Here is a 17,780-nt window from a genome sequence, read left to right as displayed (position 1 = left end):
AACGTTCCGGACCAGCTAACAGTGCAGGTAAAGATTTCGCTTTGATTTTAATGACGTTTCTAGTAAATTAATAGAAGAAAGCTCCTGGATATCCTACATTTTGCAATTTATTGAATGGTTTGAAATATTAATGGTGGAATAGCTAATTCATGGAAACTGTTGGACAAATAAAGAAATTGTTTCTTTCAACACAAGCCTATTAAGAACAGCGTGCAATACAGATAAGCGTTAAAATGTAAATTAAATTAGTGCGCGATGAGCTAAATATAGTAAAAGCATGATAAATCTAACACAAAGAAACAAGTAAAACTCGTAGTAAACGAATCCGTGGCGCAGTACATACAATAGTGTCAGAGGAGCATCGCCCAAAAGGGCAAGTAAGGACACCGCGGGCGTCGATCTCGGACTCGACGATATGATTGTTCAGGCCGATAACACCATCGTCTAACAGTGGTACAAAACTGTGCTAAGAGATCCATTGCACGCTGTAGTCATGTTGTCCACAAGCACGCATCAACACGCTCAATGTAAGCAGCAATGCATGCAACTCATTTCATCATCATCGTTTGTACGTTAATGCATCCGTAAATCTAACTAATGGGTTGCGGTCGAGTTCGGATTAGCAAACATCGAAATTCTGTAAACGAACGAACTTTTCATTAATATTTGTATGTTGATGGCAATAAATGTTTGGTTAACAGCATTTATGAGGTTTTTGTCAATATTCAGGAAGTTTTATTGTCCAGGCCGTTGCACTTCTATTTCAAAAGTGCTTAAAATCGGAGTTGTTGCTTTCTTATTACGACTTCACATAAAAATAAAGGCGTATCGGACACAAACAAAACAAAAGATTTATCCAGAATTCGTAATGTATGAGTTTACAATCGCCAATCCATTGCGATTCGAGTAACACGTGTAAACAAAATAAAGGACGGGCTATCTGGACGCAGCCGTACATAGAAACACACTCAGGCGCGGCTCGGTCCGAGTATGATAAATGAACGGGCTAACCCCGCTCTCATTCTTCTCTTTGCTCCACGCACAAGGGGGTGTGGGTGGAGATATGACATTAATGGAAATAAGTGACAGCGCAAAAACCTCAAGGGGAATTGATTAATCAAACACGAGTGAGCATTGGAAATCTGTGGTTTTGCGAAATAAGCCGCTTATAAAGTTGGCGAATTTCCGACGTGAGGTAAATAACCTTTACCTATTGACTTCAGATTGCACAATATTTGCTTGTGTATTGGACATTGTAATTAAATTGTTGGAGCGTCTAAATTACATTTTTTTATAAATTTTACACATTTTCACTTATTTGCCTATCTAGATCTTAATTTATAATTTACAAACTGAATTTTATCGTGTTAAAAATAGGATATTATACAATCTCTGACCTTTTTTATTTATCACAACTGCATAAAGTGTCTTTTTTAATCCTTAGTGATTGATTGTTAATTAAACTCGCTGTTGGTAGATACGTAAATCATCACTCGATGCAAATTTGTCCTTAGGTATATGACTTAACAAAAATATAAGTAAGCCAACGGATTTAAAATGAAGTTAAAATAAATTATGTAGGGGTGGATGACATTTTGAACAAAGGAATTAAGTAATTAATTTTGCATAATGAATTTCGAGACAAAGCAAGTAAAAAGAATGATTACGTTTTCTGTGCACACGATGTCCCCGAGTGCGGTAAACTCGCTTAAAGCAACGAGCTAAGGTTCACACTTTGATGTGGATAAATTTAATTATACGCTATGTTAACTTGGTATTCCATAATCCAAAGGATACCGGAGACAGAGTCGCCACAAAGCGTCGCCGAGAATACGCAAACAGGTGTCGAGTCCGAGGTTATATTTGCATATAAATAGAGTTCCTGCTTAACTGTAACAGGCTATCGTCTCTTTCGCTCGTGTTAGTGTGTGCTCGGTTAGAGAAGCGCGTGGTCTGCGGAGCCCCGGCACTTCGCAGCGCACGCACTCGTGTAGTCTGCACGCTAGCTCCAGGACAGGCTATTTGTGAACGGTGATGTAATGTGGACGATACGGTGGCTCGTCACCGTAACCTCTATTATTTTATAGCTGACGAATTGAACATCGTTATTGGCCGGAGTGGCCTTCCTATAAATTCGATTGTATCGTTGCTATTTTAAATTAACGTGAATTCTATTAGCCTAGGACAACCTAATTAGTATTTATGTACTGAATTGTTATCGATTTATTAACTCAGCGAAGGAATTAAAATAAATTTTAATTTATTTTGCATTCGAAGTCGATAATACAAAATAAAAAAAGTTTGTGCGATCATTGGTCGATCGGCAATCGATCCGGTTTTCCGTCTCTTCCGTTATCTCTTTAATAGTTCGTCTATTACATCATAAGAATGCTGCCTTGGTGCGTGACCCGTCTGCGTAGGCGCAGGTGACATGCGAACTGCAACTTTGACATCTAACAACGTAACTACATTCTCGTTCCCGGTACCCCTGTTATTTGTTGTTCTTGTTTTTTTTTCCAAATGTTTTCTATTTGTTCCGTCGTTGGGGCCGTTTTTTGCTGGGTATCGTTCGTCCTCGAAGGTTCAGAGCGTTTTTACTGGAAGTGGGGGCGAGGGTGCGCGGGAGGGGGGTCGTGCCGCGTCCCTCCCCGCCGCGCGGCTCGTCCTTGGCCCGAGCGTTCACCTTGGCGCGCTGCGCTGCCGCACCACAGGTAACAAAGTTCCGCGAACTACGTGATTTCTATGGCTGTCCGAAAGTGGATCCCGGAGTAGGTATCTCTGGACCTACTCGCCCGGCGCTAATGTTACTCGGAACTTTGTAATGAAACACTATGAACTACCCTCTGGCGAAGACCTCCATACGAGCGCACGCTGCTTCCATTACAGATACCTAATGCCTTCGGACACTAGAACAGAATATGATACTTTATTCACGGAAGCTAATCGATGTGGTGGTCTTAATATAATGTCGTGTATTTCTGTGCTGTTTGTTCTACTTACGATATTTGAATTTACAACCTCCCCGCGGCGATTTTATTACTTTCGTCATTCTCGAACATAATAAAATAAATGTTTCATTGTCGCTTTCGATTGCGCTAAAAATAGGCGATACACTGCGTTGGTATTTCTTAGTTCATATTAGCGTATTGTTTCAGGAAGACAGTTGCGTTACTGTATGTATGAATATAAAAATTAAAACATGTAAAACTTAAATGACTACCTAATTACTATTGTAACGTAAAAAGAGTTTGCAATTGTTAAAACAATGGTTTCTATGAATACTAATATAAGGATTTTTCCATCAGATTTACTTTCCGAGAACAGAGATAAGAAATGTAATTTTTAAGTTGTTTTCAAGGAAATAAGATAAATGCTTAGATAAACTCGGCGAGTGCGGGGGGTCGACTGAGAAAGTTTTTGTATGTGGGTACATTATGACGTTATCTTTGGATTAACAGTCGCGTATTATGACTAAGTGCGAGCGAATGCTTTAAAAAGCGCATCAAGACGAGCTGGCATTTCTTATCCAATTCTATTTTTACAGCGTTTTTACGGCCTCTACGTTGATTTACTGCTTCAACTCTACATTTGTGGCTTACAACAGAATATTTCACTCGGGTTATAGGCATTTTAGTGCCTTCAGTACCGGCCGATGCCTGTTTTGGTTCGTTCAACTGCCCTATTCTTATATCAGTCACGTTTGTCATAAAAGTGCACCAGTTTTATGTCGCTCGCGGTTTATACGCTGCCGTCGAATGCAACGTGAGACGGCCGACGACTGAGGAGCGAGGACGGAGGACTCGGAGCCGGTCGCAGCTCGTCGACCGTAATCTTATCGCGTTTGAGGCCGGACATAGGAAGGGCATTAATTTGAACGGTCGTCGTGAAGCGGCCGAAACCGGTCGACCGTCCGTAAATAATGGATTAGAGGTGCGAGGGGCGAGGTGGGGGGTGTGGCACGCACCGGCTGCGCGCGCGGGCGCGGGGGGAGCGGCGGTGCGGGGGGCCTGCGCCTCCTGTCAGCTGTTGCGCGCCCGGGACCACGGCGCACTGCCGCCAATGCATCGGCGTTCATAGAGCGCGTCGCCCGTGTGTGCCGCGACTGCCGCGACAGTGCCGCGCAGTGTCCTCGTGTACTAGTGTGCCAGTGTGATCGATAGTGTGTGATGGCGAGGATGTGCAGTGCTCTACCGTTGCGGAGCTGACCGCCGGCGCTGGGAGATGCGAAGTTATGTTCCACCATCGACCGAGGTGATTATCCGGAGCCTTACACGCCATGCATGAGCGCGAACGGTCGCCCCGTGACGATCCTTGTCCGATAGCCCGCCGTTCGATCGCGATCGGTAAGCAACTGCAACGCCGGCACAATATTTGGCGCTTTTTTACGTTAGTAGCGCAAAGGGCGAAGTTTTTTGTCACGTCTCAACAATAATAATATTATTGTCGCCCTATTCGGCAAGGGACGTGGCTCGTAGGTATTGTAATTTTTTATGCAGTCGCTTTTTTAGTAGTTTTGGATGTATTGTTAAAACTTCTGGGTCTTATAAATATCAAATTACGTATACGAACAGTTGAAGAACTTGTAGATATATTTTCTAAACCGTTAATATCGTATTAACAACTTATTTATTTACTAAAACCAACTTATTAACTAAATAAAAGTCTTGTAGTGTGTAGTAACCATTCATAACAATATGTAGAGGATAATGTACCTATGTCTAGGAAATGTCCTCTGTTTTCCTAGAAACCGATATTCAGCATAATAAATAATAATACATTTATTGCTAACGCTGCGCTGTTATTGTGCAACCTTCAACTAAATCTATATTGAGACATTAATTTTTACATATTATATAAAATAATTATTAATTTGTAAAAGTTTAAAAAAGAATAGGTAATATAGGTAGCTAGTTTATTTAAATTATAGAATTTCGTGAAACATGCTATCTAACGGGTAATAAAAAGGAGGGAGGATATAAAAGACATAACTTTCTAAAGTTAGAAGAGAACTAATAAAGTTTGTCCACGTTTCCCATTTTAAACTTCTAAAGTAAAAATGAAGCAATAGCACACACGCAAAAGAACACGTTTCTGAAAACATACAATTACTTCATTCGCAATAAACATGATGATTGCAATCGAGCAAAATCGATATCCATAAGTCAAAACAAAATAACAATTTGTTTACGGATCGCACGCTGCACTAAAGGCATTATACTATGCTAAAGGTCTGGATATGGCAGGTGCAGCAAGCACCTTGTGGCCGACCTTCCGGTTTTCCTTACAGAATAATTTATCTATACTTTATCGCTATTCATCTATGACTAAAAAGGCATGAGAAGTACGCGGCAGTCACTTCGGTCAGGGTTGTCAGACGTCAATTAGAATTAAACAACGACTTGCAGGCACTTGTAATTGCTAGGAATTCGTTTTCTGTTTCTAGTTCGTTGTCTATGCTTGTTTGATGAACGTGGATCATTAGGTACTTTAAAAAATGTAAAATTATCTGGCTGTAAGAGCCTTATGATTGTGGTCTTACTTCTATTGTATTCTATTTCTACTAATTTGCTGTGAAATTATTTCAGTATTTCATTAACATCGAACTTTCTGATCTTTGTTTCCTCAAATGACAAGATATATAATTATGAATCACTATAGAAAGATGAGTAAAATACAATTTCTCAAATCGACACACATTTTCGCAACCTCAGTCGTATAGAAGCAGGAAATAATTGTAATTCCTCACGTATCTGTGGGACATTGGTCACGGCATCCTTGCGGATATTATAACTCTGCTCATTGTTATATAGCTTCCCAGTAATAAGGCTTATTACGTCTTTACTCTTTGTTTCTTTGTAATTATAAGTTATAACATTTCTTGCTAGAAGATGCATTTCTTGTTATAGATGTTTTGAGTCATGTAATATTGTTACGATAATTACTTTTAGGGCCGAGAGGCAAACAAAAGATAAGCGCATTACACAAACTAAACATTAGGCTTTCTTTGAAGCGTTTATTATCTTTACAACATAGTATAACGTTTCGACTTTTTGAAGTTATAGGTACATTACAGTTAAGTGATTCATTTCTCGGTATTGAAATGTATCATAAAAGATTTTTTTACATGATTCCAAATAAGTAATAGCAGTTTAAAATTCATGGAACTTGTCTCTTTATAAGCGATTCAATATAAACATCATGGTAGTAGCAACATAACATGTTTATTATAATTTTGTCCACATAATTCATGCGTAGAATAAAATTTAATTGATATTGTTATGTTCAATTAAATTATAATTAATGAATAAACTTAATTTAGATGTAGAGAATGTGTGTAAAAACTAGATTGTCCTCAATTAATATTCGTTGTATCAAATGTAGGAATGTACACGGTTCGTTTTAAAATAGATCTCATCATAAAATTAAACAGTTACATAAGCAAATTCATGTTCATACAGGATTTTGAATGTTTACGCGTACAGGAAATATTAGCACATTTTGATGTTATCGCATATTACGTATACGATGTCAACGAACGCCACGCTCCTATTTCATTTCAATGTCATCTCGTCTGTGGAGCATTAGCTTAATGATTCATCGATAATTTAACGATACGAGGCATCTGCTAATGAATTATTTATAAGTATTGTCTTGCCAGCGTTTTTGTCATAATATTGTTATTTCGGTAGATTTAACGGTTCAGTTCGCGGAGCTGGTAACGGATAGTGTTTTAATTCCTAACTTTTTGTTGCCTATGTTAGTTGTTACACTTGTTCAGGTTGTGTGGCTTTATTTGGTATGTGCATGTCATTAAAATACAAGTTGTAAAAGGGTAGAGTTTGTGATTCTGATATAAGTTATTGCCTATTGGGATTTTTCATTGCACAATATTCTATGAATTATGGTTGATATTATATGAATTGTGATGCCAAAATGTGTCGACAAATTATTCGATACAGATCATGTTATAATGTGTATTATAATATTGTTATGGTTAATTTATTCTTACGCAATCATTTATTTATTTTTACTTGCACCTAGTTTAACAATAGTTCTGTAGTTTTTTAATATGTGATTGTGTAATGATTCCTACGTTAAGTACAAAAATAAGAAAAGTAATAATTCACGGAATTCGTATTAAGTAACCCTACATTGATGTGCATCAGGCCGACTACCGAGTTTCTGTTTAATTTTTTCCATGCGTTTTTTGTAAGCATCTCACACGCAACAAAGGGTTTTTTGTGCGTTTTTTTAACAATATAATCTTCAGCATGTTATTTTTTACGTTTTTGTGTTCACTAAAACCGGTCGGGGCCGGTTTTCCACGGATCTGATGGTTTATCTTTAGAAATGCTTTTATTTTGTTGCATTTTGTTTATTAATTTTTTTTGCAATGTCACATGTTGGTGCTAATTTTTTTACTCGTTTTGATCTTCCGGCTTGCTTTATAAGAATTCAGTCTGTAAATTTATCTCGTGTATTTCTTTGCAATGTAATTTATGAATGCTGACAAATTGGGGCAGAAAATTACTAGTTCAGGATACATCGCCCATTTTTGCAAGTGACTACTATCAAGCTAATTTTCCGTTTGTAGCTTTATTTTGATGAGACGCCCAATAATTTCGTGTACGAAAGTCTCGATTGTGGTAGCTAACAGAGATAACAAGGATAAAAAATTTTGATTTGATGGTTCTCAAATATTTATTACTAACTGAATGAATTTTTTTTTGTTCAATCTCAAGATAATAACCTAAATTATTCGAAAAAATATTTGTCCTACAAAATCTATGGTTTGTTCAAAGAGTCCCCCTTTCCAAAGTGTATCGATAACGAGGTCATCATAAATGATTACTAACAAGCTGATTTTTTTTGTTTTCACTTAGTTAATGTTTATATAATTCAACAGACATATTGTCCTACAAATTACGTAATAAATATTTGAGAACCATCAAATCAAAAAATTTTATCCTTGTTATCTCTGTTAGCTACCACAATCGAGACTTTCGTACACGAAATTATTGGGCGTCTCATCAAAATAAAGCTACAAACGGAAAATTAGCTTGATAGTAGTCACTTGCAAAAATGGGCGATGTATCCTGAACTATACAATTTTTATTGTTAAAAAGTGGTGTTTTATATGAATGAATATGACGGTATGTAATATGTTGAAGGTTGAAAAGTAAATGCTTAGCACAGTAAATTGTAGGCATTATACCTATGTCGTAAATATCTTTAACTAGGTAAAATATCTAATATTTCCGGTGTAATTAATACTTTAGAAATGAATAACAAGCCAGTATAATTTGTATTTTTTATTTTAAACGTTCCATCATGCATGGTCGCAATCGTTAGAAGTTACATCAAAAGACAAAATTCCTCCAAATAGAATTTACAAAAATATACTTTTTATGTAGGTATGCAGTAACAAAACACAAACACACTATATGACACAATATTAACATAGACCTCTTTAAACAGTTCAAAAATCTACTAGATGTGAACTTGTAACTTTGTAAGTAACGCCCTTCTTGTAGTCTCAATCCTAAAAACCAGTCCTACAGCCTACTGACTCCGATATAGATACAAGTATTAAAAACATCAAGATAACACAATAACGTAAAGACCAATTGAATTGTTTTAAGCGTACATTCCACGTCAGTGTAGTTGAAATCGTCCATTCATTAAACCAGACGTGTAGTAAACGACACTACAATGCGATTACATCATCACTTCATGTGTGTCAATGACCTCGGGTCACTAGGACTATTGTTCATTTAGTTCCTAAATTCTTCTTAGATCTTTCTATTTGAGCAAATTGCCTTTTATTGGAGGATTTTCTTTATGATTTTTTTGCCTATAAAATAATATGTATTCAGCTGTTATTTTGTTGTCCAAAAATTGTCCTATTGTGCTAAATTATTATAATTTTTTACTAACGTGTATATATTTATTACATCCGTAGCAAATTTTTAATATTTGATTTGTTAACAATAGGTACAATTTGCCATTCGATGTATTTTTTTAATGATATGTATTGTGAGTTGTGACTTATTATTTGTTTTAAATATGCCTAGAGATATCGCAAAATACAAGATAGTCCTATTAAACACAAAAAACAAGCTGATGCATTAATCACTATAATAGTGATTAATGCATCAGCTTGTTTTTGTTAATGAGTATAAACTCATAATGGATCATGTATAATTAAAGGATCATTATGTTCGATAAAAATTAAATAATTTCAACACAAAACGAGTATAAATAATGAAGACAATTTCGCTAAAAGTCATGTTTGACAGATCGATTATTTAATCGTAGTATGTATTTATAATTGAAAATGGAATGTTGGGGCTCGACAAATTGTCAGTTAACCGGTTGTCATGTTTACCGCATTATTGATTTATTGTTAACGTCTTAATATTCATAGCTACTTCATTAATCTGTAAATATTTCGTCCAAGATATATTGTTCATGCAGCTTCTACGAATCTTGTTCTTCAATGAAAATTCCTCGGATTAGAAATGTACTTAACATTCGTATCTTTGGTTAGAAATTTTAACACCTTTTTTACATCAAATGTTTAACAATCAGTGTAAATGATATACAGAAAAAGGACGCAAAATAAGAACGGTTATTACCACGAGACTAAAAGCATATACTGTAAACGATAAGTTGTCATTTTCCAAACATCGATATCGAGGGTTCATAAAAAACGCGTAAACATAAGAGTAGTATAATGTAGATGTGCCAATAAAAGCCCCAACCATTTATAAGTAATAACACTCGTATTGAAGTGAGACACATCCATTTTAACATATTGTGCTTTCTATATAAAATATTTTGTGTAATGTTTATAATTTCAAAATAACCTCTGCTCAACCATTTCTTTGATTTAAACCGACGCGAAACACAGTGCACCCAAACAAACAATTAAGACAGATATTGCGTTCACAAATAAAGAAAAAGATTGGAGATAGGAACAGCTGTTATTTATTAAATCGTGAATGCGTTATACATCATGCGGTTCGCAGTAGCGTGGTACCACGCTGGACGGAAGGAGGGCATTATGCAATGAGACGAGCCTTTTGTTTCTTTACGTAAACATTGCTCGCTCAAGTCATCCCGAATTGAAAGCTGTTTGGACACCGAGTGATGTATGCTGATTTAGATTTATTGTTTGATGTTGGGCGTGGTATATGGTTACGGTTTTGTGATGTTTTTTACATTAGGTTAAAGCTTTTTAGGAGTTTGTAAATAACAAAATTACAAGAAATTTGTTTGCTAACCCTTTTTCCAATTTTAAACTCGCCGACTAAAAGTATTAAAAATCTATACAGTATTTATTATACCTACATATAAAGACTAAAGGTTTAGTGGTCAATGCATGTAGGTATATATAATATGTACCTAGATCGGATTAATTATTTACATTTCAACGAAAGACTGCATGCTAAAAGGGATAAAGGTACACGAAGGTACCTAGTCAGGGACTGTGGCTTTCACACGTGTAACGCTATGTTTAATAAGAAATCAATACTTAGGTCATCGGTCAATTAGAGTAATTAGGTCGCGGACTATATCTAAAATTATATTCTTGGCATTCGACGGTATCAAACTGGAACGAAAATCAAAGGAAGATTTCATTTTCTCTACGGCTTCATAGTTCAAAGCTATTTGCATTTTTTGTGAAGAAATAATCGGTTTTTGGTTTTCATCGAACGTATCTTAAAAAATTAACGTCAGGATCGGTTGAAAAGCAGTGAGGTTAATTACCTAATTAATATTATAATATGGAGAAGATAAGTTAAATGTACGTAAGTGAAATAACGTAGAGGCTATTTCCAGAAAATAATGAAATAAACTTAAATAACGTAAAATATAAAATATAAGGAAAACAATATAATTGCGTGTTTAATTAGCCATGAAGTTGTTCATTATTATCGTAACTTAGTTTTATTGTGTGTATTTCATAATTAATTTACAAAAACTTTATTGTTTTCTTTTGTAGTTTAAATGCACAGGATTTTGACGTTGTATTTACATAGTTCGATTACGTCTCATTTTACTTTTTGTTGTTTAAAAATTTACGTTGAATGTATATTTATAAATTTCTAAAGAATTTTCTTTTCTATTACTCTTTTGAAATGCATTATTTATCCTTTTTGCATTCGTATATGTCTCAGTCTCTATCTTATATGCTTGAGCTTTACAATTTTTACGTAGGTACTTATTTGTGTTTATTTTCGACTGCCCAATGAACACATCCGATACGTAATAGTTTCCGTGCGATAAATCGTTGACGAATTCCCACAGCCGACGTTAGAGGTCATAACGAGAGCTTTTGCATGTCAAGAAAATGATTAGTTTAATGGAGATGGTATCGCGGTATGGGGGTAATTTGTGGTGGGTCGTTGAACCCTGGACCTCGCCCGCATGGCTTTTGTCCACACTACGCTCTACACTCTACAGAGCAGACCGCATTGATTTTGTAAGACTGGCTTGTGGTTAATATGTACTTAGTATATACTATGTAACTCAAATTGGCGTTTTGTACTGGCTGGCTGGTTGGTTGGGAGATTTTTTAGGTGATGTGACTTGTGGGTTGTGGTTTGAATCAAGTGTTGGAGGTAATTGAATACGTTTTGCTTTGATTCCGTTGTTTCTGATATCAGTTGATTTAAAATAGATGTAATGTAACGTAATATGTAATGTTGTTATGACTATTTTGTAATTAGTTGCGTAGGTACAAACAACATATTATAGGTATTATAGGTATTTATGATAGTAATTTTGTAGATTAATTTATCTTGAACGTTGTACTAAGCCATAATATCTCTTATTATTATGGAATAAATTGCGAGTAATTATATTATCGTTCGTGTAATCTGTAACAAAGCGCATCGTATTGCGCAAGTGGATACGCGTGCGCACCGTCATTCGCACTAACACTGTTCAATGATGTCATTTCAACGAAGATTGCATAGATTGCAAGATGTGATAAGTATGTAAGTTATATCTCTTTTTATTCCTTGTATATCCACACTTAGAAAAAAAAACTTGTTTGACCTTTTTGCGACAACCCTATGTTGTGTTTTTTGACCTTTTTGAAAATTGCGTATTATTCCCAAAAACCGCAATAGTGTGGCGTGGTTTTTTTATGAGTGATAGGCCTTATTACGAGCAATAATTCTATGCTAGTGACAAGCCGCACTTTTGCGTTTTTAGGGAGAAAAAAAAATAAAAACGAATATCTGAAAAAAATATATTTCTCGGTATTCGGAGGTAGTTTTCCAAAAATAAAAACTGGATAATATGCGCCCAAAGATGCTTTATAAGTCTATATTTATTTAAAATAAATATCTAAGACCGTTACGATTTCAGAATACATTTCAATATTTTTCATGAAAAATTCACCTAAAGTTTGCCATTTTTTCAAAAAAAAAGTATAAGAAATTGACACGTGGGTATTCTACTCTTACATTTTAAATAAATCCCTTGATCGATAAATACAATAAACAGCACAGGGAAATTTTTTTGATCTAATGAAACACAGTGCATTGACAATACAATACTAATAAATTATTAATAACTGTATAATTTTACATCACGGCAAACAGCCGGCAACCCTTATTTGCGGCCGGATTTAATTAGGCAACCATATATGAAAATAAATAGAAAAAATTAGCTTTAATTTGATATATGATTCATAAATGTACGTTATGAACGTAAAAATGAATCGCAATCATACCTGTTTGCACCAGGCTGCCAAGATGTTGCGGCCAGGTGAAAAGCGGCAACCGTGATTTTTTTGAATCTTTATATCATTTGCCGTGATGTAGACTACATTTTATTCAAAAAACAAGTGAACGAATTTTTTTCCCAAAAATCGATTAGAAAAATTTTAATTAAACATGCTTGCGGCCAAATTTTGACTGGCAACCTAGTCGATATATATTCTCCTAATTATAAATATACATAAAAATTCGGTTTTCAGCAAAAAACCGATGAACGCACTAATCCTGCAGCCGGATCTTAGACTAATACGTATAGACGAGGAGGTAGTTATGTGAAGATGTGATAATATCGAATGTTGTCACGATTTTTCCTATTGAGTTCAATTCAATAAGACCTATGTGGCTGTTTGAATATTTTCCTTAATCACGTTTTCCGTTATCCTGTCCATGCATTCTTCAAACGATTTAACACATTACACATTATTATAATATGCATAATAGCCCTTGATATTAAAATGACACATCAAATAAATGACATGAGGGAATTACTCATTTACGGATGATCCGTACTTCAGCTTTTTTTATCAATTAATACCATAAATTAATTATTCTTTAGTCTCATGTATAATCAAGGATGTTTCCCAGTAACTAATTAGCATGAATTACCATTAACTTTTATCAAACAGTTTTTTCTCATATTCAGGTTTTAAATACATGACCAGACTACGACAAAAATATCGTGCTATGAGCAAATTATGTTTGTCGTGTTTGTTATTTAAAATGCAGCAAATAAGTATCTATTATTAAATTCTACAGTTAGTTTGGTTTCGATTCATTCGTGTAATCACTCAATTACTAACCACAATGTAATTAGGATATAACTTGTTACAGTTTACGCAAAACCTTACTAGGCTCCACGGTAATCGAGTCAAGTCTTTAACCTGAATACGCTAACCATTTCACTTTTCATATAGATTAGTGGCATACCGGCTGAAGACCTAGATGAATTAGTGCTTCAGTGATCTCATTTTATAACCGTAATGAAGTAAGGGTACGTAACATATGTTGGTCAGTATGTCAGTACGCTATACATTTACCTATTTACTATATTATGTATGTCACGGATTAGAAAAACCATGCTCGAATTAGAATGCTAGGTTTCTTGCTTAGGATGTTTAGAATAAAAAGTTTGGATAGTAGGTGACGTTTGACGTCAAAAAGGACAATGACGCAGTTTTAACTAAGACACAGATAAGAGTTAATTATTTTTCTAGTATTAAACTGTCGGTTAAACAATTAAAACATTCGAAAAAGACTGTTTCTAGGACCGTAACGAAAATGATGATTTATCGTCATTCGTCACTATGCAAGCATACGGTGCATAAGAATTGGCTACGTTGCATAGTTACAATTATATGAGACATAGATAAATTTTTAATATTTCTGATTTTTATCGTGACGATACAATAACCAAAAATCGTGCGACGTGTGAACGGTCGTCGACCACGTGACCGATCGCTTTATGTTAATTAAACACCGGATGTGCGCTTCCTCTAATTCAGGCGCGATTACGCGGCGACGCCCCGATACTTTCCGAGCTTTTGTAAACGGAAGTCGTATTGTAATGCGAGAAATGTAAACTGTATTTGTCTGTTAGGACAAGCCATTTTTAGGCAGAGGGGATGGGATTAAAAATAAACGTTTCTATTTCAAGGTGGATAGACTTTGTTCAGCCTATAAATTATTCTTCTCAGTCTCCGTACCCTTTACGTTGTAAATACGTACCTATGTATTGAATAATAGCAGTATTGAAGTTGATTGTCAATGTATTTCCTAGTATAATTATTGCAGGTTAATTCGCTATCAAGCTGCTTAAATGCAATTATATTACACATGTGACAGCTGTCATCGCTCTAGTAATTTATTGGGTCAATTATGTCCTTTATCACGGAAATAAATTCTCTTTAAAGTTATTACAAAGTAATGATACCTTTCTATACTTTATAGTTATTTATAAGTGATAGTCCTGTTGTCCTAACGATTTTCCTGCTATTTAACTTTATCAGAACTGAATAGTTAAAGCCAAATAAAATATTGAAGTGTCCAGTGACTCAGTGAGTACAGTTAATTATTTTCTTTGTATAATATTCATAGTTTATCAATCTATACTCCTTATTTAACCTTTGAAGCAGTCCTTAACAGAATGAAGTATTATTAATTATTATTGATTAGAAATATACTAGGAACGATAAATAAATAACATCGTCATACAGATAACGTTGTATTCTTAATAAATTAATAATGTGTCATGGTAAGCAGCAATTACAACCTCGGCGAGAAGTGTCAACATTATCTATTGTCTGTTTTGTGTTACACTTTATCGTAGTCATTAATTCTGTTCAATATTCAATTAATACTGACAGGCTACTTGCTGATACCGTATTGATAATATAAGATGAACAAATCAAACATTTGTTATGACTGTGTGATAGATTGTCTTTGTGATACATTACACTGCATTAAATGTTCTTGAATATATGCACAAATACATATCAGAAACCTTAGATGTATCAAGTATTCACTTTTCGTCTTCTTAGAAGCTGAGCTTTTGATAAAAGTACTATTTTGGATAAAACTGCCGTAAGAACGATACGATGAAATATGTTTTGTGCAAAAAATTAAACAGTACATATTTTTCGTTTTGATTAATTAAGTATTTACCTGATTTTATCTCCATTGTTTTTGATAACATTATTTTATCACAACACTCGACCTTGGTTATGCATTCCTGGTGTGTAAGCAAAAATAGCAGGCCTTTGGTATCGTGTATCGCAGGAAGCTCAGCTAACGGTTAGAATTACAGAGTAGGTAGGTACTAAGCGAGGACAAAGAATATTATCACATGAGTGGATGCGTTGATGAGGATTTTAACGTGTAAAGTGATACGGCGACGGAGCTTTTTAATGCAATTTTTAGGTTATAAAGATAATAGGGCAACAAGTGATAACTGCGTTAAAAACAACCGACTTCAAACTTGCACTTGCAAAAATGCCCATAAAGTAAAAACTACTGGGCCTATCCGAATAAAATTTTTATGAGACCAATTCGACACCATCCCGCATCGAATAAAAAAAGAATCACGTAAATCGGTTCAGAAACCTCGGAGTAATCGGTGTACATACATAAAAAAAAAACATACCGGCCGAATTGATAACCTCCTCCTTTTTTTTGAAGTCGGTTAAAAAGCCTGGTTACTGAACAAGATTTACGTATTTTCATAAATGATAAAATTTCATGTTTATCAATTATATAACTGTATATAAGTACACAAATGGATAAAATGTTTGTGGAGAATTATGTCACGAGAAGTTATATGTTTGAAGTGTCCTGCGTCCTCTGGAATAAAACTTTGGAGAGTAAGGAAGCGAAAGAGTTATCGCGTAGACCGTGTATCATCTTGCAAAGTGGAATATTACAAAGAAACATTCAACTTTATTCCTATTAAATGCTTTGTATTTCTCGAAAGAACTTTTAACACATAAATTGCATTACGTTTACAGCTACAATTAATAGCAATCACAGCGAGCGCAATTAATTAAAAGCGATCTATTTATATTTTTTCATTGGTTCACATGATTTGCTTTGTCTCTGATTTATTACGCACGTTTCATTGAAATCATTCCGTTCTCGTTGACACGTAAGTCGTAATGCACTTGACATACAAGTTGATTGTTGTTGTTTTTGTTCGTAATCGTTCTGATAAGTCGAGAAAAAATGTATGAAGGTGATGTAAAGAATACGTCTTTTATTATTGTACAATTTTATAGGTTTTGTTGCAATTTGTATTAAATGTATCTGATGATTTTGGTATTTGAATTTTGAATCGACATTATAGGAATGAATATGAAAGTTTATTTATATTAGTTTTTTTACATCTATAGACTATAATTTTATACCAATAATTACACACGGGCACATATGCACGAAAAGGCGGCCTTATTGCTCAAGTGCAATCTTTTCCAGGCAACCCTGATTGTAAAGAATGTCAAACGAGTACGCGTTGGCGCAAATTCAATGTCTAAATTGATTCATTGTAAAAATAAAATAAAGATGTGTTGGATACCTAATAAAAGATGTTGACAAGTTTCACTAAATTCTATCGGCAATCCACATGACCCTTTTGAAAACGAATCTTTATTCAATGGGGGTCTGTCCAGTATTCATCATTTAGGTAGGATATTCCAGTTTTCATAACCCGTTCAATATTTTTTCACTCTTTTATGTGTTTGAGTGGTCAATAAATCATTGTCATATATGATGATATCCTCATATCACTTTACACTTTCGTATGTTTACTAAAGCTATCGCTTATCGGGGACAGTGCAACGGCCCTCGTTTCGCAATGATAAGATATCGCATGCACTCTCCTGTTATTCTATATTACGAAATGTTTACAGATGTTTATTCATATGGATATGTAGGGGTGGATTGAGATGTATGGTTTGGATTAATATATTAAAATATTATTTTAACATATTAATAAATTAGTGTTTTAGTTTAATGGGTAATTACATTATTCAATTAAATGTAACTGATTTAATTTAATGTCAGTACAATGAAATTAATATGATTTATTATTTAATTTCATAAAAAATTACAATAACAATGAATTATTTTATCTTGTAATTTCATTAACATCAAATTATTTTTAGCCGAATCCGACCAAATGCGGTTAACCAAAACAAATGCGAAAAATGTATTTTCCACGGTTATAAGCGGAAAAACAGACGCGTTTTATTTTAAATAGTGTTGATTACAATCTGATATCAAGTTTTATGAGAACGGTATGTGGCGCGGCTCGTTTTTGTCGATTATCTAAGCTTAGCCTTTACTGGCCAATATGCATTATTGATATCGGTCTAGGCGTGGAGCTCGTACATTCAGATGATGGTAATACAGATAAGATATTATAAAGAATTCTGCATAGACGGTTGTAGATGATAAAAACATTACATAGATGGTTGGTGATGTATATTGTCTATAATG

General features: G+C 34.6%; 1 protein-coding gene across 4 annotated transcripts in view; it reads left to right on the top strand.

Moving 5' to 3' along the window:
- LOC123692141 (myb-like protein U) overlaps positions 1-17,780 on the top strand; it is a 128,193-nt gene that overhangs the window by 89,298 nt on the left and 21,115 nt on the right. Inside the window, exon 1 of one of the 4 annotated variants that reach the window (XM_045636822.1) lies at positions 4,073-4,251. The exons of 2 other annotated variants lie outside the window; for them this stretch is intronic. In XM_045636822.1, coding sequence (XP_045492778.1) covers positions 4,232-4,251 — 20 coding nt within the window. In that variant the 5' untranslated portion in view covers positions 4,073-4,231. Of the gene's footprint in view, positions 1-4,072; positions 4,252-4,288; positions 4,344-17,780 lie in introns of those variants that run through there. One more of the 4 variants, XM_045636823.1, reaches the window with a different exon arrangement.

Source organism: Colias croceus, chromosome 5, assembly GCF_905220415.1.
Source record: "Colias croceus chromosome 5, ilColCroc2.1".
NCBI lineage: Eukaryota > Metazoa > Arthropoda > Insecta > Lepidoptera > Pieridae > Colias > Colias croceus.
This window is presented reverse-complemented; position numbering and strand designations above follow the sequence as displayed.